Source organism: Haliaeetus albicilla, chromosome 5, assembly GCF_947461875.1.
Source record: "Haliaeetus albicilla chromosome 5, bHalAlb1.1, whole genome shotgun sequence".
Taxonomy (NCBI): Eukaryota; Metazoa; Chordata; class Aves; order Accipitriformes; family Accipitridae; genus Haliaeetus; species Haliaeetus albicilla.
This window is the reverse complement of record NC_091487.1, coordinates 42531229-42555193: the sequence shown is the minus strand read 5'-3', so window position 1 is coordinate 42555193 and position 23965 is coordinate 42531229. Positions and strand designations below refer to the sequence as shown.

At 42.3% G+C, this 23965-nt stretch overlaps 1 protein-coding gene across 1 annotated transcript in view; it reads right to left on the bottom strand.

The window, feature by feature from the left end:
* LTK (leukocyte receptor tyrosine kinase) overlaps positions 1–23965 on the bottom strand; it is a 102057-nt gene that overhangs the window by 24720 nt on the left and 53372 nt on the right. Inside the window, exons 5-14 of the mRNA XM_069784727.1 lie at positions 22259–22398; positions 20156–20293; positions 19093–19245; positions 17902–18002; positions 15836–16002; positions 10296–10390; positions 5190–5291; positions 2988–3165; positions 2303–2453; positions 119–254 (exon numbers count right to left, since the gene is read on the bottom strand). Coding sequence (XP_069640828.1) covers positions 119–254; positions 2303–2453; positions 2988–3165; positions 5190–5291; positions 10296–10390; positions 15836–16002; positions 17902–18002; positions 19093–19245; positions 20156–20293; positions 22259–22398 — 1361 coding nt within the window. The remainder of the gene's footprint in view (positions 1–118; positions 255–2302; positions 2454–2987; positions 3166–5189; positions 5292–10295; positions 10391–15835; positions 16003–17901; positions 18003–19092; positions 19246–20155; positions 20294–22258; positions 22399–23965) is intronic.

The following is a 23965-nucleotide window of genomic DNA, read 5'->3' as shown; positions in this document are numbered from 1 at the left end:
GAGAGACACTCCTTTTTCATCACCTTTTTTTAAGAACCGAGTATCATATGCCATGATTGACCGTGAAAGCTAGTTGTTCTGCTGGACACTGCTCAGGCAGGATGTAAAGAAGAAATACTTACTCTAAAGATGTAGGTTGCTCCTCCTCCACCTCCACCTCCTCCAGCCCAGTCCTTCAGGTCCTTTTTTTTTTTGTAATCTTCTTCAATGAGAGATGACTCCCCTAAGCAGATCTTCTGGGTTTCAGGATTGCCCTGAAAGGAGACAAGAGATGCACTCAGATATCAGCAAAGTCCAACTCTTGACGGTTGTCTGTATATCTCAGTATAATAATCTTGTATTGTTTGTGACGTAAATCAGGCATATATAAATCAGTATATATATTATCTTTGTGGAAAGTGAACTCTTCTACAAGGACCAATAGCTGAAGGACAAATCTGTTCTTTCCAATTTGCAAACTCACATTACACACGCAAGTGAAAATACAAATGCTTACAGAAAAAACCAAAGCAATACAGCAATAACTCATTATTGATATCACATAATTAATATTTTGCATATTTAGAACATCTTATACCCAAGAACACTAAAATGTGTTGAATTAGAGATTAATTCTCAGAACTTCCTTACTACTGTATTTATTAGGTATTTCTCAAGGTCATAAATGCATAAAGCAGACAGAGGTGACCTGCACATAGAGTGACCTACTGACACATCTTGGAAGAGAAATATGGAGTCCCAGCTTCCTATTCCTGCTAAATACTAGAGAACACTGAAAAGGCTGAAAAAGTGAAGACTGTTTGGCCATCTTAGATATTTTTTTTTTTTGGTGACACTTGAGTTTCATGAGTTTCAATGACTTTGTAAATCTGCCCAGCTTCACTCAGATGATGAAGTCTGAATGATTTCAGAAAATGCTATGTTGCCTCAGTGCAGGTGAAATCCCTACTTGTGTGGGTCATGTCACATATCTAGGCCAGAAGCGTGGTGCCAGTTTTACTGCCTGTGTCCTCTCATCCAAAGAAGAGGACAAGAGATGACAAGGTAGATGAGGACCAGGGAAAAGCAACTGGTGTAAATCTAAGGAGAGAGAATGCACGTTTGGAGCTGCAGAACTTCTTCAGAGAATGGAAAACAAACATCAGTTACCCAACATATAGATTCATCAGGATTTCCAAAGCCAAAGAAAGTTGGGCTTTGGAAGTGGGGAAAAAATGAATAGAAACTTCTTCCAATAGCATCTGCCACAGGGAGGTAGGTAGTGCTCGGTTATACGTTGTAATTTGGAGAACAAGTCATGAAATGCAAGGGAATAATGGACAACTTTGAAGACTATGACCTAAGCCTAGAGAGTGCACTAGAGAGGGAACTGCAGATATACAAATGTATGTTTTATTTAGATAGATACAATTCTTGTCCTATCTAAAGTGAAAAAAGGCTGGTTTTAGAGTCTGTTGCAGTATCTGGGTAAGGCATCATATGCTCTGGGCAAGGTACATGGTAACTTTGAATGCCTACAAGAATAGTGTATGCATTCCAAAACTCAGCAGGCTATCTCTGGGGAAAAGAGAAAACAGCATTGTTCCTGGGCAAGGGCTGACAGATCACATTTCTGGAAAGAGGCAGTACCAAAGAATTCATGCTGAAAAGAGGCAACTTTTGAGCCTAAGTGATAAAAGGACTTTCAAATCATTGGGTCTAGCATTAGAGGACACATATATAAGCATTCACATCATCAATTTCTGTTTCTCATGAGTGGGTTTTTTGTCATTACAAATGCCTAATACAGGGGCCACTGTAGTTAGTGGGAAAATTCCCACTGGTTTTGATAGGCTTTGGATTCAGACCTTAGTCTCGAAGCTTAGAGAGTATCTAACACAGTGCAGCCACAACGCTGCTGGATACTCCATAAATAATAGTAAAATATCTGAAATCCTGGCAAAGAGAAAGAAACCTAGGCTGTAGAAAAATAAAAGAGGGAGCATGCAACTCTCGCCTACTAGCTCCCTGCTTAAAATAAGCAGAAGAAAGCTGATGAAGAACTTATTTCAAACACCAGGAGCTTAAAGCAAAGTTCCTGTGGGCTTCATATTTGTTTGTGCATTTTGGGATTGTTTTTCTTTTCAGAGTTCTTTATATTTGTTTTGAGATTCTTTCTAACTTGGTTTATTGGTTCTCCCAGTCTCCTGACTAGATTTCATTGCTGGATTCTGGGATTTCTATCTTTCATCGCCAAACCCCAAGTCACCCACTGAATCGTATCTGCAGCGTCTCTGCCCACATGTGCTTGTGCTGCCCTCACCCCAGGGCAGGCATCCTCCCCCTGCTGCCCCACTAAGATGTACAGCAGCTCATCTTTCTCCAGCTGGAAGGTGGCTGAGATGAAGACCCCGTGGGACCTCTTATTGTGGTTTTTGGCTCCCTTTCCCCCAGCTGCTCCATAGGCAGAAATCCTGGAAGAAAAAGTAAGTAGTTAAAGAGACAAATCTCACACTTCTCCATCCAAAGCAACTCCATCCTCAAGCTCTCCCCAGCCTGCACTTCCAAACAGGCATTGCTTCAGAGCAGGCTCCTCTACTGCAGCATCTCATGGCTATTCTTTGTACGAGACCCGTGTATCTAGGCTGCTCAAGAGGATAAACCAACTCTGCACCAGAGCACTGGAGACAGAGACTTTAGGAGCAAACAGCATGAGCTGGTATAGCCAAATCTAGAAGACCAAGGCTTCGGGACTGAAATGATGGCAGCACTTCCACTTGACCACATGCCTACACTCACTCCTGTTCTGATCTAAGTCACCACTCTACCCTTCCATGCTTTGCAGTAGCTCAGACACAGATCCTTACAGCTAGCGCTCCTATTTCTCTCTTACTTCACTGCCCCCTCCACCCACTCAGTACAGATGGTCCCACACTTATGCTTGCTGAAGCTCCACAAACAAAAAGTAGATAAACTTGGCTGCCTCTCCAGCACACACTGATACTCACCTGTATCGGTTTGTGGCTGGCACTCTCCAGACTTGCACTCCCCGGAGCCTGCCCTCTTTCTCCACAGTCACCGACACGTTGCTGTTCTTATAGGCACTGTCGCACTGAGCCTGAGTTGGCCCGTGTGGACCACTGGCACCACATGTTGTGAACCACCAGAGAACAACAGATGTGTCCCCTGTGACCAAAACAGCAAGAGTCGGGGCAGATGTGAGCTTCCCTTTATTTCTCAGACATGCGCAATAACTCACAGAACTGTATAAGCAAAGAGCAAGTGTCATCAAAACAAACAACTGTTCCTGTTGTTATCTTTCCTTAATGATCCTTTGATAACAAAATTCACATTATTATTATTATTCACAAAGAACATTAATGATTTTTAGATAAAAAAGAGATGATCAAGAGAAAGACCATGTTGCAGCAGTATATGCTATCTACAGGGCTTTAAAACTCAATCCATCTATTTGATCACATGCTTATTATTATAGTCACAACAAAAATTGCTTAAACTTGTATTTACAATGTTGAGGACTTAAAAATAACTTTAGCATGTACTGGCTTTCATCTGTTCAACTTTAATGCAGCTCCCTTGTAATACAATCCACTAAGATACCACCCTTAATTATATGATCACAGAGTACTTACATTATCCCAACTTTATTCTAGTCATAGCACAACTACTGCTCTGTATATAGTCACTGTTTGCTTTTTTCCCCCCTCTCACCTTATTTCCTGCACAATATTTAATAAATCATGGGCTGCAGATAAACCCCACCAATTGGGGGAGGAGGGGGAGAGGGGAACAGGACTTCGAGAAGGTGTTTATCCAAATATCTCACAGACTTTATCAAATTTCTCTTCTCAGTGCCAGTATGAAGCAATGAGATATTATTCAATTTTCCAGATGAGAACTGAAGCATATACACAGAAATAAAGGTTGAAAACATCTGCCATTACAACTAGCGACCATCTATGAAACATGGTGAAAATTTAAGTGACTTGTCTCAGGCTTGCAGAAGAATCCTGTGGCAGCAGCAACAGGCAGGAGGGCAGCCTCTTGCTACTTTCAGTAGGGGCCCTTTTCCTCCAAGCAAAATTTTTCCTGGTTCTCATGAAGAATTATTCTTTTGTTTCTACAATAATGCAGCAGATAACCATCTCCTCCATTTCACAACCCTTGTCCAAGACCCAAACATATCCATCATGTCCAGTGAATGAGATGGGGCCTAAAAATAAAACTATTTAATAATGTATCTAAAAACCATGCTATGCAGTGCATGCACAAGGGCCAGAGTTAGAAGTAGAACCGTTTAAGAGTTGAATGATTAAAATAGCAGTAAAAATCACAAACCTTTAAAAGAAAAATTCTAATCTTATTTAAAGGATAAGGCAAGCAAAACTACCCCCAACATGTCATCCTGCAAACATGCAGATGGATCACCGGGGTAAGTGTGTTAGCTGCCTTACAGAAATCTCTGTAAGGTAGCTAAAGGCTACTTGAGCTAACAGGAACTGACAGCAGTACAGATTGTCACGTTTCAGGTGGACACAGTCTTCAGGAGGTGGTGCAGTCACACACAGGTATTTGTTGGCAGCAAAGCAGCCTCAAGCACAAGCTCCCCTCCTCAGGCCCTCCTTTAGACAGCTCTTCTCACCCACACAGTTGCTATCTGTCCTCCAGAGTGGCAGTCTCTACTGCTACCAGTAAACTGCTCCCCAGTGTCCCCTGTTCTCCTAGTTTTTCATCCAGTTTTTCTCCTCAGTGGATTTCCAGATCCTCGCTTACTTCCCCTGCCTGGATCTTCATCTTTACACCCCTATTCTCTACCCATTAGGTTCAGCTTCACTGCTCACCAAGTCCCAGTAAATCTCTTTCTGTCCGCATCTTTCTGTACTGGTCTACACCTTTCATTCCTGAGCTGGCTTTTGTGCACTCCAAATCTGAGTCATGCAGCTTTTGCTTTTACTTAAAGCTTCTGCTTTTCTTTAAAGAGGTCCTGCTATTTAAGGACTGGTGAGTTGGGCTCCAGCAAACTGCTGCCCTATAGCCAAACAGAGACTACCTAACATGGTCTCCACATCTTTGGGATGGATTATATTTAGTTGCCCTGTTGCTATAGGGCAGGCAGATCACACACAGGACATGGGAAGGGAGCCACCTTTTATAGCCAAGAGGCAGGTTTTCAGTACTGAATCAGGTACCTGGGAGGGAGGGCTCTTCCAGGGGGATCAGAAGATGATCATCGAGGATACCAATCTCCCGTGGGTACTGGCGCTTCCCACCAAAATGATTTCGTTGTCTTCCTGTAATAGTTTGTAGAATGGATGAGAGAGATTGGAGGATGGTAGAAAAGAGAGATGGAAAAATCTAAAGATCACATGAATGAACCAAGTACAACCATTTGGTTAAAATAAGTAAATAATAACTTGGTCACAAGAGGTGTTTTAAACAATCATAATTTTTTATTATTCTTTTGGGTCCATGCCTTGTGTTAGCTACTTGTATCTGTGCTGAAGTCAGTGGGTTTTCACATGAACACAAACTCTCCATGTTATCCCATGCAGGCTCACCTGCAGGATAAGCTCCTTGGCCAGCAAATTGCACTGGCTGTGATTACAAGAGACTTTAGGAAAAACATAGTGTGGGAGAACAGATACCAGGTATTGATGCCCTGCTGGTCAAAGGGGTGGGTGACAATTCTGGACAGGCAAACAAGTGGAGGTGTAAAGGAGAGGCATAGAAAAAATTGTTATCTTTGGTTCTGAATGGTGTCATGGTAAGTGAACCAGCCTAACAGATCACTCCCCTCTCAGCAACCAACTTTGAGCACCTCAGAGCTTGCCTAGAGAATAAAATACTAAATAAAATTAAACGTGTCACTAACATACACAGCTAAGAAACAGCAGCATGCCCTTGACACAAGCTGGACAAACTTTGGACAAACATTTTTGAAAAACACAGAGCAAAACCACTACATTTCTGACCAGTGAAACAGGCCCTTAAAAATCAGCCCTTTCTCAGAGAGGAGGGACTTCAAAGCAATTGCTGATCCAAAGCATCTGAATGCATTGAGAACCACATAACCAAAGCTGCCTTACAACAGGAAAAAGTAATAACTGAACCCTTTCCTTATAATCTGTAGGCATCCTGTTTCAATAGTTAAATTACCCATTTTTATGCAGATCTTTGATTGGAAAATGTCTATAAGAAAATGGAGAGACTTCCTTCCATTTTATGACCCCTCAGTTAATTTAATACTGAGCATTTTTCATCAGTTGAAAAACATTACAAATATTTCAATTTGTTCCAGTTGTGAGAATCTAACAGCTGTTTGATGCTCTATTCAAAAGAGACTCACTCAGTTCCAGCTGGACAATTATCTCTGCTGCAAAGCCACTGCTCTAAATAGCGATAATTAACACCCTTGTTAGCTGTGTCAGAAAGGCCAAATAACTAACTGAAGCATGGAGACCTTGTGGAGCTTTTACTCCTGAGAATATTCCCCCCAGGTCTGACTGAAAGCACATTGATGGATGGAAGTAAAAGGGAGCTTTGTACTGACACACTCTGTTCATACCAAGATAGAGAACTTCAATGGATGAAGTTGTCAAGCCAGCGAAAAATGAAATTAACCCAAAACAAATGAACTGGATCAAAGACAAGAAGGAAAACCAAATGAAAAAGACAACGCATGGCCAGAAAAGATGTTTGGTCTCCCAAGGCCTGCACTGAATTACAAATCCCAAAGGTCACAACAGTTTCAGATACAGAGACGTACAAGAAGTCTGGTTATGTTTGCCAGAACGAAGGAATGTAAATCACTCTCTGAAATAGAGAATCGGTTTGTGTGTCTGCATGGATTTTTTTGCAGCATCCCAACTGAGTATCCTAAGGCAATGCCTCCTTTCCAAACAAACAATCTTTCCTCCTTGTCCAAACAGTCCCAAGCCCTCACGTGCTAGAAGAAAGTTTCTGTCTCTTCCGTGCTCAGCAGCAGAAAAGCTGCAAGACAGGCTCAGCATCACCCTGTCCACATGAGCTGTTAACTCTTAGAAGGCTGATGTTTTATGCAGTGTCAGACATGACTTTGTAAGGTGGCATTTTCTACAAACATGGTGTAGCCCTGGGATCCAGGGGCTGGTACTCCAGTCTATTTTAGCTTCCACTTCCTCCTCTGACAGCCAACATGTTGACTGTAAGTGAACGGAAGGGAACAAGACTTAATTCATATTAAGTTGTACCTATATCAGAAAAATATGAAGAGCACAGGACTCCTTTCTCCAGAATTTAGCTAATGCTGTTGATTTCCACACTGAAAAGGGAGAGGGGGAAGAGTAAAGAAGAAAGACAGGGGATCTCCTGCAGGCAAAGAGCTGAAGTAACTCACTTCTACTTCTCCGTCTCTGGGACTGTAATGAAAAAAGATATAGTGGTCCTGTGGCCAGGATTAACCAGAGTAGGGTGCCCCACAGGATCCTCAAAGTGTGCATGGTCTCGTCAGAGATCCCACCTTACTGATGCAGGTTTGACTATTTCTGGAAGCCTCTCCAGCTTGTCCTGGAGTGGGACAAAGAATGAGGAAGCTGCACCAGCTTCCCCCTACCCCATCCCTTTGGCTGATCTATTGCATTTCCAGTCAACACCTTAAATCAGGGAAATGAGGCAGTAATGAGGCTTGACCCATCCCCCACCATTCACCTCAAGCAATGAGACTGGTGATCAACAGAACCAGACCTTGTTGGGTCAGGGACTTCAAAGTCAAGAACTAGAAATATGTCATACAAAAGCTCTCTTTGGACAATCTTGCCATTTATAAACCAGTCTTCTGGGAAATTGTAAATGATGCACAGAACAAAATGTAATCCCTAGGCCAGGGCAATAGAGTACACTTTAATAGACTGCAGACCTGTGATCTTAATTGGAAAAACATAATGCTCGGAGCACCAAAAGGTAATAGTAAAAGCAGTGAGCACATAAGCACTGAGGGGGGCAACAATCAGCACTCTATTTGCCATGACAGCCCATGTTTTCATATTTAGACACTCAAAATCCAGACCTCTTCCTATGAAAGCACTAGTTAACTAAAACGATAAAATATCTTTATGCTTGTCCCCTAAAAGTTCTCACAACAAACTAGACCCATGTCACCTGGTCTGTGACACCGTTGTACACAAGGTGATTGTATGAACCAGAAGGTGGTTTCATCTCACCTTTTTCACAGGGAAAACATCTGTCCCTGCCCAGGAGCTGCCATCCAAAGAATGGTCTGTCTGTTTTTTTGTCCTTATTGATGTCCCTTGAGCTGCCCTCACTACCCACTTGTTTTCCTCCTGAATCTTACTGAATCTTTCCTCTTGATTTTGAGGTCCATGGAAAACCTTACCTTTTTTCCCTGCTTGCATACAGACAAACAGTGCTTTCAGAGTCTGCACTGGGTTTGGTAGAGCAATTGAACTACAGGATTGAAATAGATGGAGAAAATAATATTTACATCCTAGCAAGCAGCAAATTCTTCCTTCCTGCCATACATCCTTCCTGCTGCCCTCACGCAAAGAATTCACTGCTTGGATCTTAATTGGCTCCATCTCTGACATCTGAAACCTCTCCTTGCCAGGGAGAAATAATTTCATTACTGAAAACACAACAGAGCTGCTGGGCTTCTCTGCAACCTAACTGAATTAAAGTCATGAGAAGACAAATGCAAGGGGGTTGCTTTCAGAGGCGAGAAAACGTCAATTTGTAAAGAGGATTCAAGGAACAGCAGCAAGTGCAGAGCTTCCGAGAAATATGTTTCCTTTGTGATGTCTGTCTTCTGCCCGAGTCACACGTCTCTGGGTCACGCATTCAGATGGGATAAGTGCCAGCTGCTCCTGGACATCAGTGTGATTTATACTAATTGAAAATGAGGAGTAACTTGGGCGGTCTAAGGGACAAGCTCCAAAAACATTGCTGCAGTGGCATTTATGCCCCACCTATTTGCCAAAGGATACATCCCTACACCAGAGCCAGCAAAATGTCTGTGGGTAAACTGGAGGCTGTATTTGCTCTCAGAAGGGCAGTAAACTCCAGCAGCTGGGTGCACATCAGCTGGCACAAGAGCATCTGGAATCACTTCCTTCAGTTTCCTCAAAAGATTTCAAAACAAAGCGTTAGCATGGAGGTCCCAAAGTGTTGGGAGCCAGGGGTGTTAAGGAGCTGAAGTGAACAAATAACATTACCATCAAGGAACATCTCTTCCTCTTAATTTCAAATGAAAATGTGCATGCTCAGCATTTTATAGAAGGGTGGTTTCAATGCCCAAAGAACAAAGGGACAGAGAACAAGAGACTGAATCAGACAAAGGTGGGAGGGAACAAGGTGTTTTGTTGATGAACTTTTAACACATGTCTGTTCTGACATAAGCCTTCCCATATGTTATGTTAGGCTACAGCTAGTCTCTGCAGGGACACGTTATTACCCTAAATGCTGACACACTAGGTGTGGTGACACATGAAGAGTGGTACAGGACCACTGATGCACATTTTGCCTGCAACAGAAGTCGCAATTCAAGTGCTGCATATTCTCCAGTTCCTTTACAACAGAGCATACAGGTCTTTTCTCCAGAGACAAAAAGGCAATTTCTAACATTTGCAAGTGGTTCAAGTATCCAACCTCTTTCCACTTGTCTGCTAAGAAAATCCAACTCTTGCTAACATGCTTCAGAGGGTATCACTGGCTCCATTTTTCAGTGGAATACATTGTCATCAGTCACGTTTGCAGTAATGAAGCAAAGGAAAGCATGTCTGTTATATATCTGGCAGTGACAGTTGATGTACCTCCTTGCAGAGTAAAACAAACTTGTCACAATAATCTAAACTTTACTGACAGAGAGTCATTTTATTCCTTTCCTCCTCTAAAATATGGTGACTTTCCCCTTTGATTTCAACAAATTCCCTTCGGCTATCAATTGCCAGGGTGCACAGGTCAGCAGGGACTGCTGAAGAACAGTGTGATGTAATTCTTCCACTTAGGGTCTAAGGAATGAGTCTAGTTTTTCTTGCCAAGACACAGACAGGTCTCAACTCTGTGATACAGGATATCCCACATTAGAAAAAAAAAGAGCACTGTGAGACTCTGACACACTGCAAAATTGCCTCTACTTGCAATCTTCAGTAAGTCCAAGGTAAAATGGCACTGTGCTGTAAAAGCTAACACAAACGATCCATGCACGCTCTGTGGGGAGAACAGACTGTGTGTGTCCTGGATCTGTGGGATGCTGTTTACACTACCCAAATTCTTTAACGGATTCTGCAATATTTGTAGCTCACCTTCAGTGAAGCAGTCAAGGCCAAATGTAATGTTGTCGATAGCAATGTCAGCTTGGGAATTCCAGCCCCAGGTTGCCAGGAGTTGCAGTTGAAACCTTTGCAATAAGATAGAAATTTTAGAGAAGACAAAGGGGCAGGGGAGAAAAAAAAACCCCAATGCCTAAAAATACAATGTTCCCTTATCATCGAATCATGATCATCAATATTTAGAATGTTTCCTCTAGACAAGCCCTGCTGAGCAGCCAAAAGGGCTTGATAGAAATCTTATCCAGACATCAACCATTAGTAAAGACCAGCCAACATTCATATAATGCCACATTTCACAGGTAACAAGAATTAGAGCCCTACTTCCCCTGCTATCTGCACACACATGTAGAAACACAAGCTACAGTCCCTCACTAATAGTTATACACAGACAACCATCCTTATTCAATTGCTATAAATAGTCAGGGAATTAGACATGTGCAAAAGGGAATGGAAAAAAGAATCTCCTCCTTTTGCATCCCCAAAGAGATAGCCAGAATAAAAATTGAACAGAACAACAATATCCAAATGGACAGGAATCTTGGGCTTGATCCTCAGCCAATGTAACATGAGTTTATTTCAGCTGAAGGTCAGGACATGTTAAATTTCAGCCATAACTCCCCGAAGTGTTTGCTTTCTGGGTGTCTCATCTTTTCCCACCATGACCAGGTGTTTAGCTACTTATCTAGGAGGTCTGTCATGTCCCACGTGCATTATCACATTCTGAATTCACAAGGAAGAAAGAAAATGGACTGAAGGATCTCCTTCTAATGGATAGGACTGAATAGTTTTTCATTAAATTTCAGAAATAAACAGATGTCTGATGTCCAGTCCATTTAGAGCTTATTAAAAGCATATAGAGAGGACCTCAATTGCTATCACTGTGAAGCTCAATGATGATTTATGAGAGATCAAGCACTGACCTGCCTAACACATTAATCATTCAGCCTACAAACACACTTGTCCCAAATAAGTGGCAATAAAGTACACGTGCGTATTCCACCCACCAGCCAAATGTTGGTCCATATCCGCATTTAATATAATGTTGCATAGCTGCATCAAAATCTTTAGGGATAAACTGCTTTTACCCCAACCCAAGAATGGCCCCTTGTGCTTAAATGAAAGCATTCACACCTACAGGATCTGAGCACTCTGGGAGTAAGTGTTGGTGCAGCAAATGCAAATCAAGCGTCTCTTGAATGACCACTCTCTTAGCTATGGGGTTAGCAGGGGAATTTGCCATTAGATCCGCTTACTACAGAAACCGGCCTCTTTATTAGCAGGTTGAGCAATACTTTAGCATTTTGAGACCTTGTACATAAGCCCACTGACACAAGACAGTAATTCCCCCAGCCTTTTGATGGAAGGGAAAGTCACAGCACCCTGAGCCCAGGACTAGGGCACTTCAAGGGCCCACAGCCATAGATACAGCACCACAGCCTACCCTTTACTTAAAGCACCCATGTGGCAGTGTACCCTTGGTCAGGTCAATCTGCTGCATCTCATCCATGGAGTCAGAGCAGGAGAAGGCCCACGGCACTGTGCTACAAGATAGATTTCTTCTCCAGCGGAGTACAAGTGGGAGCCTGGGGAATGACCCCCCCCTCTTCCAGTGCATGAGAATAGACATCTCATAAGCTCTGGGCTCTGTATGCCTCCCTTTCCTCATAACTTCAGAAAAAGGGGAGGAATTTGCCTTTTGAACTCTGTGCTGTGTTAGCCAGAGGGGTTTCCAGTGTTCCTGCTCATTGAGCTCATTTTGCTGACTTCAGCATATTACACTCTCCAGCTCTCTGATGTCTGGTCTTCTGCCTGTCTGATTTTCTTCTGATAGCAACCTTTTTCCCTGTGTGTGTGAACCAAGTGAGTGAATTTGCCAGCTGATCACCAAAAGCAGTTTTCCAAGTAGCTAGATGCCCAACTGGGAGGCTGATCAGCAAACTGTGTAGTTTGTCTTCCTTCTCTCCTAAGAAATAAATTCACTGGGCAAAGCTGTTGCTAAAAACTACTTATATATCCCCTCCATGGCTGCCTCCTTCTATCCGCTAAGGCTTCTCTACTTCTGGCCCCATGAAGCAGTTCATGTCCTGCTACAGCAACTATTTGTTTGCAATTCATGTCTACCCCTTCTCCTTGTGTGATCTGTCCCCTCCCACCTACTTTGCTACTGCCTCTCATCGCTTCAATGAACCAGGGAAAAATATAGCCCTTTCATATAGCAAGAGAAGGACAGGAGTTTACTGAAGATTCAGGATACAGGAAAATGACATGCCAGCCCAAACTCTGTACTAAAAAATTCCCTAAACGCAGAATTGCTGGAGTTTGCATTAACAAGGAAAGCTGCCAGCACCCACAGATATACAGAAAAGTAATTCATGGAGCTTTATACCAAACTGTACTAAGATTGTACAGCAACGTTCACCATACTCCTCTGTTTACAATTGTTTGCAACTTCACCAAACTTAAGCCAATTTAGGCTGAACTTTTCTATTTTGGGTGATTTGGTATGACTTGCCTAGCAAAATGTCTTGCCAGTGTTGAGGATGAGGCAATGTAGTGGTTCCTCATTTTGACCATGCTCGAAAATGCTGACAACTTTTCACGTGCTCTGTGCTACCAGGTATTGGAAGTGGGATCTGAAATTTGTGAGGCAGAGACTCATATGGCAGGGATGAGGGTTTTTTCCCATTTGAATGAGAATCTATTCAAATTTTAGTAAAATGTCCTTGAAAATGTAAAATCCCTGACACTTCCATGGCTGGTAGAATTTTTGTAATCCTGCAGTCTCCTCTTCCCTGGATATCTTCAAGTCTGGGGTTAAACAGTACTTTCCATGGCAGTATTTTTATGAACTGTGTCAGGTCCTGCCTCAGCTATGTGAAGTGAGAACTGCCCTTCCAAATTAATGAATACACTTTTTCTTCCCCAACCCTTCTTTCTTCTGCTCATCCTGGCCAAATAAGAGAATAAAGCTGCCTAAACTGAATCCAGACAGAACAAGGTGGCATCTTGGAAAGGCTGGGGAGCTCCCTGGGAACTTTACAGCAGGGGAGCTTGACTTGGTGGGCAGGGGGTTTGGGCCTGAGATCTACAGAGAGAAACAAATTGCCAGTCAAACAGGAAGACTGGGAATAAACCTTTACTGTAAGTCTGGGATCATCGAAATAAAAGCGCACAAGAGATAACTAGGAAGAGAAGGGAATGGAAGTGCAGGAAAGGGAGTCAGACTTAATAAAAAAAACCAACTCACAGAGACATAGCACCTGCTCGAAGAGAGATGGAAACAAGAAGCAAGGAGGAGTTCAGAAAGGGAAATTACAACTGGAAGCATGAGACAGATAAAATGGGTTCACAAATGGGAGCTTGAAGGAGGAGAGACCAAGTATATGAAAACAAGGAAGAAAGGCACTAAGTGCTCACAGAAGCAGGTCAGACGGGACAGAAAGAGCAGAGCATGGAAGGAACAAGGCAATAGGCCTGGGATGGAGCCTATGTCCTGGGAGCACAACGACCAGGGTTTCCTCACTTGGGGCAAATAACTGCAATATCTTCCAGTAAAGTGTGTGCTGCTTCTGTTTCTGCTATACATTACTGCAGCAAATGACAACTTGTTACTTCTGTTAGTCACTTGGCTAGCTCAGGTAGCACAGGTCTGCTTGCTAGATTGAACAGTTCCAGCCTCACCCACAGTGACTGTCACTGTTGTGCCGCATCAGTTTTAAAGGCATACAGAAAGGTTACATGAAGTGAAACAAGATGGAACTACTTGAAACAGACTGTCATAAATACATGCATGCACGACCTACATACTTCTTCCATTTAGTCTAAGTGCTCAACTCTTTCAAACATTACAGTATTTGAATACCAATTTTTTTTCATGCAGTGCTGACTAGTGCTCCCTAAAGCCCCTTGCTGTCCATTCCCTCCTGCCACAGAAGACCCATTTTGCTTCAGAACTGAGGGCTGATGCCGAAATCAGAGGCTTCAGGGGACAAGCATAAGGGACAGTGTATCAGAGGAGGCAGAAGGTCTTAAAAACCTTGAAGAGCCCCTAAGACTAGGATGCCCCATCCCTGGCAGTGTTCAAGGCCAGATTGGATGGAGCTTTGAGCAACCTGGTCTAGTGGAAGGTGTCCCTGCCCATGGCACGGGGGTTGGAACTAGATGATCTTTAAGGACCCAAACCATTCTATGAACCTATGACTCTGCTGTGGTTAGGTCCACATGAAAGTGCCTGGGGAAAAGAGCTATTCTGGACAAATACACTGGTCATACTTTACATATGCAGAACTAAACAGATGCTAATCCACAGGGCTCCAGAGTGTGTCAGACATGAATATTGAATACACTGCCCGCATGCAGACCTATCCTATCCTAAAGGAATAATTCATGGCAAAGGTACGTATGGTGAACACATGATAATGCTGAGACCAAAGGTAATAATGAAATTAAACTAGAAAGAGGGTGGAACAATATTCTCTCTGTCTGAGTTTTTCTGCTGCTTGGGTCTGAGCTGCTATCACTTCCAGACCCAAATCACTTAGCCTTTTACACAAAGATGCAGAGCATATTTGAAGTTAAAAGGAATCCCCTCACACCTTCTAATCCTTGAAGTTTTGAGACATTATTTATTGCCAATATCTGGTAGATATTTTTCCATTTGTAATATTCACTGTATAGACTTTGAGGGTTTTTTTTGTATTAAGTGTCACATGAAATAGGCCTTCCTGAGGAAGATGCAAAAAAACAGATTGGAGCAATTTAAAAACCATTTGTGTCATGCAAAACACCTTGCTGCCAACACCAACTACCTGACTTGAGATCAAGTGACACTGGGTGAGGGAGGAGAAATACTAGATTAAAATTAGATTGGGTTGAAATTCTTTGAATCTTCAATATTTTACTTTATTTGAAAACCAATATCATGCTGTATTTTCACATCTAAAACTGTGAAAACTTTAGTGCAAGGCAAATTTGGGCAATGGTCTTTTCCTGAGGTTGTTGCATCAGTGATGTGGCAATGAATGATCTCCAGCTGCCTAGGCTGCATTGATATAGATCCTAGACTAGACAGTTGTATTGGCTAAACTGTGGTTTTACCACTCACTTGACTCACATGGCTTTTTTTACTGTGGGAGTACAAAGTGCAGCTATGCTAATATAGCTGTTTCCCTAGTGGGAGCACTTTGCCACTGTGAGTATACTAGCTTTCTCAGATTGGTAAAATGGTTCTAGTACAGACACTTGCTATTCCTAGTACCTAAGCACTGTTTGAGGCTGCATGGAAGTGAAGACACACAGTGTGGGCTTGTGCTGAGCTAAGCTGTGTATGTGTACGAAAATATGTACGCATGACAATAATTCCTCAGCAGGCAGAATTGCAGTACTCCTATAATTTTTTCAGTAGAAATGGCCCTGGAAGAAGGCAAGAATGAAAGTGATGCTTCACAACAAAGACAGTAACAATTTACTAAATGTCTAGGGATAACCCTGGATGCTGCTGGTGGTGCTCTTACCGGTTCTGAAGCACTGGCATTGGTAAGGTGATGAGAAACCAGTGGTCACTCCAGGTCCCTGCCCTTTCCCACATTGGCAAGGTGATTGGAGCTTCCTGTATCTCTTCCCTGACTGAGAAGGAGATGGTACCATTGTAGCTGCCAAAAACATGCACTGAGAATTGGATCTGTAATAGAGGAAGAAGAGAAAAAGAATGGTATCCTGTGGTAAAAAGGGAAAGGTACTCACTTCTCCCCTCCCTGGGGATTTGAGACACCAAACCTTTGATCTTGGATCAAACTGTTTAAGCATGCACACCACTAGGGCCTCCTCATTGCTTGTGTATGATGCATCGCTGTTCCTAGCACAGAATTTTCTTGGTGGAGACCCTGACTGACATTCCCATTGGGCAGCTGTTCTTCAACCACTGGCAAAAATATCCATGACCTCAGAGACCATCTGGGTGAGAAAGCACTGGTTTCCTTGTTATGTCCTTCAGGAACAAAAAGTAGTAAAGCAGAGGAACACAGGCTTAAACTCAAGAAATGCTTTATCATTAAATGCTTCTACTACAGTTAGGTTATTGCAGAAAAACAATCCTAACTGCATTCCTCTTCAGTGTTCTCACCAGCTTAAAGATTCCTGTGAAAGGGTTTGAACCACAGTTTAAATCTTTTAAGGATTCCCATTGTAACCACCCAGGTTAATGGGTCACACTGATATAGCTGAAGCTATATCCAGGCACTACATAGGGCAAAAAAGCACCCCGAGGAGAGAGCTGTCCTGCCCCAAATGCCCTTGAAATGAGGAATTAGGCTGTCTCTAGAGTCAGGAAACCTCAATCCATATACTTGCTCCAAGTCATAGGCACCATCTGGACCATAGCACCCATATGACAGGTGAGCAACCTGATCACCAGGCCAGTGAATATTTTGAAGCAGGACTCATTCCTCTTTCTTTGTAGTGACTACTTCCACTTTACCACAGAGCAAGAGACAACTGCTATTTCCACCACTGCTTAGAGCTCCTAGCTGCTCTTTGTATTACAGAGAGTACCAGCACCAGCAGGAAAGGGAGCACACACATGTATGCACTGCAAAGAACAACCATGGGAACTTCCTTGCTCCTGAAATATGGGTTGAATCCTTGGCAGTGGAGGAGAGAATGGGTCCAGATCTCCTGTGACCTGTACACCATAACCAACAGTTACTGCTTCTCCTCCTCCTGGTTTTGTGAACCTAGCTCCAAGCACATTTTATTTTGTTGGAACTACCCAGCAAACTTGACCTGCATTTATAAATAAATATAAAAGCTGAAATTACGTTTTTGGCGCCTGCACTATATTTCTTTTGCCAGGTCTAATTAGGAGGCATCAAAGTTTTCTGTGTTCCCCTAGCAGGGCTGGACTCCAGCTCAAACTTGCAGCTTAATTTTCCTAAGTGTTATGAGTACAATATTATTTAATATTTTTAATTCCAGCACCTCAGAGCTCCCCTTATTCTCAGTAGAGATTTGGGCTGAAGGCAAGTTATGTGATTTTATCCATGTCAGGTTAGCCTCACCTTTTGAAATTCCTAAAGAATGTGAACAGAAGTTTATTATCTTCATCTATTCCTGAAAAATCTAGTGCCTACTAACTTCACACTCCTGTTCTCAGTGAAACTGCCAAGTTTGTTAACTCCTATGAAAGTATTGCAGAATTTATGAAGAGAAGTCTCAGCAGCAGGTACACTGAATGTCTCAACAGCCCAGACAGCCACCTCCCTTTCCTATAAACCAAGGCCACGACATACAGTTCGGGTGCTGGGTACCCTTCAGAGGAATAGTAGCTACAGTTAGACTGGGGAGTTTTCCGTACTGAGGAGTTTGATTTGGAGCTCCTGCTTTCACTTACTGGGGATGCACCTCATGTCTCCTTTCCAGTTTTCAACAAGTAGCTAGCTAGGCAGTATATAGCCAACTCTCCTGCCTTCCAGTGTTTTGTAGAGTGTACAGTGTAGAGGCACAGGAGAATTGGCTAATTGTGCAAGCAGTGCCTACAGCCTGATGATTAACTCCACAAAGATGCTAAGACAGAGTGATATACCTGGTAGTCTTCAGTGGCAATACTGGCTGGCAAACTGGTACTGTAAGCCTTGGCCATACCGCTTGTCTGATTGCTGTCTGCTCGCAGGTAGAGGAAGTGTCCTGTGAAGGGAAAAGTGAGTCAGAAAAGACAAGATAATGTTTTGCTTTTTTTTATACTCTCTTGAAATAATTTAACATCATTGTGCTGAAGTACAATGTAAGTAAGATGACAAGCGTGACTTGGGAGCAAATCTATTAGTGAGGATGTAATAAGTGCTCTGGTAGATTTTAGCAGCACAAAAGTCAACATCCCAAACCCTTTCCTGGAACATGAGTGCATAAACCTCAGACACCATTCAAGTATCTTCCCATACAGGGGCTCACACCAATCTACAGTGAACTCCTGATCAGCCCTAATTCTTACACCATTAGCATCAATGACTATTGCTGAGACAAACACTGGGCTGGAAGAGCTTATTTGTAGTCTTTGTTCCCAGGGACAGTTTATACAAGCTCTCAAGAGACAAACAAGACACTCATGAGCCCCCTTCATTTTGACAGGGAACTGTGAGGCAAGACTGATCTGTGCTAACGCTTCTGAATTTCAACCTGAACATGTGAGGGTCTGGCATCCCTTCTTCTTATTTACCAAGCTGACAGTTCTGGAAATTATGTGACCCTTTTTTTTATTGTGGTATTCCATGGCACAGAATGTGTATGATCACTTGGTCTTGGGATACGCTTACACGTGATGCTCTTCCTAACCCACTGGCAGAGTCTGGCAATGGTCTGCAAAAGATTTGTTTCTACAAGCTGCCTAGTTCTGTTGGGCAATTTTTACTTTGTGATGCAGCAGGTATGTTGCTGCTGAAGTACTCTGCAGTTGCATAGCTCATAAGAAGAAGAAGGAGGGAAGAAGTATACACAGAGAAAAGAGAATTCATTCTATAATTTTTTTAAGGTGAAGGAGAATCCTAGTCTCCAACAGTTGTATTAACTTTGTTGCAGAACTTGTTTCATATAAAGTTTTGAACCATGTTCAAAAGTTACCTTTAGCTACATTTAAAGTTGTTGTAGATAATATTAATGCTAAAGTTCATTTGCCAATGATGCCAAAAATTTTAAAGCAATTTAAAAAACCTAAAGTCAGGGGTATTGTATATATACACACACACACACACACACAAAGAGACAACTATGAGGAACCTACCACCAGTGGTTTGCAAGGTAGACCCTACAAATGAGTCATCTTGAGTCATATCAGTAAAGCCCCGAACAGACCAAGGAGATGCTGCAGTTTCATTCAGTGTCCAGCCACACGGACCTTCTTCAAAAGAGCAATGTGAGCCCTCTGGAAGACTGTCTACAATGGAGAATAAGAAAAAGCAGGAAAATAGGAGAAACTTGATTATGGAAGAACACAAACAGTAGCAGAAGTCAAAACTCATTGTGGTTGTCTAAGCTATCCAACCTATGCTACACAGTTTTTCAATGTCAAAATAGTAATATGTCTCATTTGTTTATTTCCAGAGTCACCATTAGAAAGCCAGCACTTTGCTTCTGGAGATACTGGAGACTTTGCAGTTCTGTCCTGCTCTAGATACTGTACAAAACTGCAGCTCCCACAATCTAAAGAATGGTAAATCACTGCCATATGTTTGCAAAGGCCTTGCTGCATGTGAAATTGCAGGCATCACAAAGTTTCTGTGTCCACTTAAAAGAAGGCCAATCAACAGATTGTTTTCGATCTCTGCCACTGTACTTGCAACAAAGCTAAATGATGCTTCTTAGCACCACCTATACTGAGTCAGGGGATTTCTCTGTCCTGATGTGCAAGAAGAACTCTTAAATGGGATCTTGGAGGGACAGATTTATGACCGTGTTTGTGGCTGGCACTAGAAAGATGACCAGCACTTTCCACTGAAGGGAGGTTCAGACCTCGGGTCCAGAAGGAATTTCTCACTCAGCTGCAGACATGTAAATAAGGTTTTGCCTTCCTCTGAAGTAGCAGCAACTATGAAAGGCAGGTCATTGAGCTCCTTACTGAAATGCTTAAAAAAACCAAACCAAACATCCCAAATCCATTTTATCCTATAAAGGGTGAATTTTCAAAGAGAATCTTGGTATCCAATTAATGTAAATAGGCTAAATTAATTCAGGAGGCAAACCACTGAATTAATCTAGAGATGGAATCAATTTAACTTATTTTTCATTCGAAATTATTTCTTCTAATGGGATGAAGGTTCCCACAAAGTGCCATGCCACATACTCACCACATCTCACTCCTTCCTGCTCTTTGGCAGGGCAATCACTGATGAATTCACAGATTTGTAGGTGGCTGACACAGCCTCCATGAAGGCAGGGGAAGGTGGAGCCTTTGTCATATATAGAAAGATCTTGGTTTTCTTTATCTAAAGGAAAAAAGTTAAAGAAACTCAGAGATGAGTTGGCAGAATGTGTATGACTCTTCATGTGTATCAGCCTTCACATGTAGGATGTCAAAAAGTGTCCTTTGGGTCATAAATGATACTCATCTCTGCTTTTTACCATGTAGATTTCTATCCAGCATGACATTCCTGCAGATCACCTCAGCTCTCATGGAGACCAAATTTATTGCTACTTTTTCTCTCATGTACTGTCTTCTGCTGTGTTTGTCTTTAGATAATCACTTTTTGGATTTTTTTTTATGAAGGATCTTGCAGTTTCCTACTGTGGTGTGCTCCTCAGTTCTGCACACATGACTGTGCACCTGGCAGGCAGCTGTGGCATGCTGCATGACCCTCTGCTGCTGGAGGCAGAGATACCCAGTTAGCTCTGGTCCTGACAGACACATTGCTATGCCCTGTTGGGACTCAGGCTTAACTAACACTCATGCTGTTGATGCTTTTCTGTGCCAGCTCTGAGGCATCCAGCCCAAGATGATAGCTGCTTCCCCAGCAAGTTGACTCATTTTGCAGGAACTTTACTCATGCACCCTAGCTAGTCTAGTCAGCTATAATCCGGGAGCATTTGACTGACTGCACAAGTACTCAGTGACCAGGCTGAACATAATTTTTAAGTCTGATATTTCCCAAAAGCATGATTCTTAATGCACCCAGCCTGTCCTGTGGATGTGTGTGTGCATGGGTCCATTACGGACCTGCAGGTTTGTGTAGGTCTCTTCTGAACCTGCTCCCCTTAAGCAGAGCTCTGCACAGAAGTTCCACTGGGATAGTTACTGCTCTGGGAAAAAATGCAAAAGTTAGGGAACCAATTCCAGGAGAAAAGGACACTTCTGCAGCAATCCAGGTACACAGTCTGAAATAGTATTTCTTCATGGCACTGTGTTGTGCTGGGTACATGCATCAGCTTATTTAGGGACTGAGTGTTTAGCATAGTCCTTCAGGCTGTATGCATCTCCTCAAAACTCCATGACTGTCAAAAACTCATTACATTAAAAATATGACGTTTGTTAAATTAAAAGATTAATGACTGCAATAAAATTAAATCTCTAATATGATCAAAACCAGTCTCACGATATATTATGAAACAGCTCTGTGAAACCAGTATTCTCTTTTCACATTACATTCCAACCTATTTCTACAGTGTCTGCAAAATGGAGGCAGTAGCATTATATTAATGCATGAAAACCAGGAAGTGAAGGTGATTATGTCTCCAACCTGCAGGCTGCCTGTGCCGACAGACTCTTATACTTCCAAGAAGCCTAAATGATATTAGCAAGGTTCTGCACAGCTACTGAGGATCATTTGCACAACATTCGCAACAGGACTGCAAGTGCCAGGTAAAACTGAGGATTTCTGAGTACTTTGGAGAGAATAATTACATGCCAGTTATTTTCATTTTAGACAGAAGTTCTCAGCCTGGCAGTAGCAAATGGACCCCATGGACCAATGTAGATCAATGGTTGGTTTTTTTAATAGATTTGGAAGATAGAGCCCCAGTATGGGAAAGGCTTTAGTGACACAGGGTAGTCTTTTGTTCTTGATTATTTCAGAAAGAAAAATATTAAATGGTAAAATAATCTAGGCAACGACTTTTTTTCCCCTCCCTGTTGCTGGATGCAGCATAAACCCTGTTGTTTTCTCATACGAAGATCAAGCAAAGCAAAGCTGAAAAGCAGAGAGGATGACTTAAATCAGTTCTATAATTCTGAGCTTCAGCCCTGCCTTTGGAGCATGTACACATGTGTGCACACACATAAAACACAGGCAAATGTGACCCTTGACAGGTAAGCACTGCCAGAAACCCCAGAGGAGACTCAGATTTCATTTAAATCCCATCTGACCAACTCCCTCATCACACTCATCAAATTTGGTGAGGATGCTGCTCTTTTCTGACTGCATTTGGTTATTCCAAACCTGACTGTTGCAACATACCATGAAAGCAGTTCCTGAGTTGCAAGGAGCCCACTGCTAGTACTCCAACATCTTGTGCTCCACAGTTGGAATACAGCAAGGTGATTTTAAAAGGTCTTTCTATTCGGCCAATCTGGGCTATCAGGTATTTCCATTTCATCCTAGAAGACATCAAAGAGCTATCAGACATACACACAGCACACTGGAATCCATGGAGTCTCTAGCATAAAGATTTTGCACTGTACCAAATAGAAGTAATAGTATCCACATGAGGAATAGATTGATGAATGTAAGCTCCAACATAACAAACAGATATTAATATAAAACAAGTGATGTTCAGTCTAACAAGCTCATGTTCAGTTATCTTTGCTACAGATCCTATTGCTAATGATGAAAAGATCCAAGCATTCCCAATGATTCTTAGGTTAAAATGGGGCTTGAATTACCACCAATTTTGGACACCCCCGCCCCCAATATGTGCCTTCCACATACATGGTTGTGTTCTGTTTGTTCTTGCAAGTACAGATCAACCAAGCAGCTGCACAAGTCTCTGGATCAACTCAAGCTAACACTGACATTGTATGTCCTGGAAGTAAATGTCTGGCCCTGAATGTTTCTTGGTTGTGTCAAGTGTGAGGACCTTTTTCTGTGCATTCTCTGTCTAATCTCCTGGCTTAACAAACTAGAGTGCACCCACAAAGCAAGGGGAAGAAGAGAATTGGTGTTCCAGAAAATGCAGATTGCTCTGGCAATTTACATTTCACCACAGAACAAATGCCATAGACCCTATACAGCAAAGGTTTCTCAGTTGTGCAGCACTTGTGGCAGTTCAGAGAAAGACAGATGGTCCCACGCACTCTAATTTTAAAGATGGTTGTTAGGCATTGAAAGCTAGAGAGAGATACCAAATGGGAATTTTCAAAGTACTTCATTCAAATCAGTCTGATGGAAGTCAGGGTATCCAGGTGTCATTAAAAAAATCCAGCAGGATTCATAAATATATTTTTTAAAAATTATTATTTTTTAAGACTGTCCTTCTACCTCATGTTAACAAGATACTAAAATACAGTTAAAACTATGTTATTATTTTATAAAGGGTTTGTAGCAAGGATAGTGACAAAGGAATCCTTGCTCTAAGCTCTTTTCTGAAAAGAGTACCAGACAGGGATAAATTTACCCATACCCTACATACTGCCGTTGTTGCTGGGGGCACCCTGGATGAGCGACTCTAAGTCAGTGCCAGTGGGATGATAAGGAGACTAAGGCACAGTGTTAAGATAGGTGGCTCAGGCTCTGATCCTAGTATTACTTTTTCATTTGGGAAATGCCTTCAGCTGCCATGAAGTGACCATCTAGTCCTCGTCCTGTACCAAAAACACATTAGAAGGCAACACCCGGACAACAAACACATCTCTACTGGACACAATATAAAAATCACAGACCACCTGCTTTGCAACTTGCAAAAAACCCAAAGCAACTTTAATTTTTTTTTATCACCCTCTCTGCTTTTGCTTGCCACTAATTCGTTATCTTACTCATTCTTCCCTCCACAAATCAGCTATATACCTTTTTCTGGTGAGAGTTTCTTACTATCTCTTCTATGGCATCCCCCCACCTTCCACTTTCACTATTGTACACACACATAAATACCCACAGATACCCTACACTCATCTGAAGTTGAGCTCCTCTTATCAGGATGACCCTAATTATCCTGTTTCCTGTCCCATC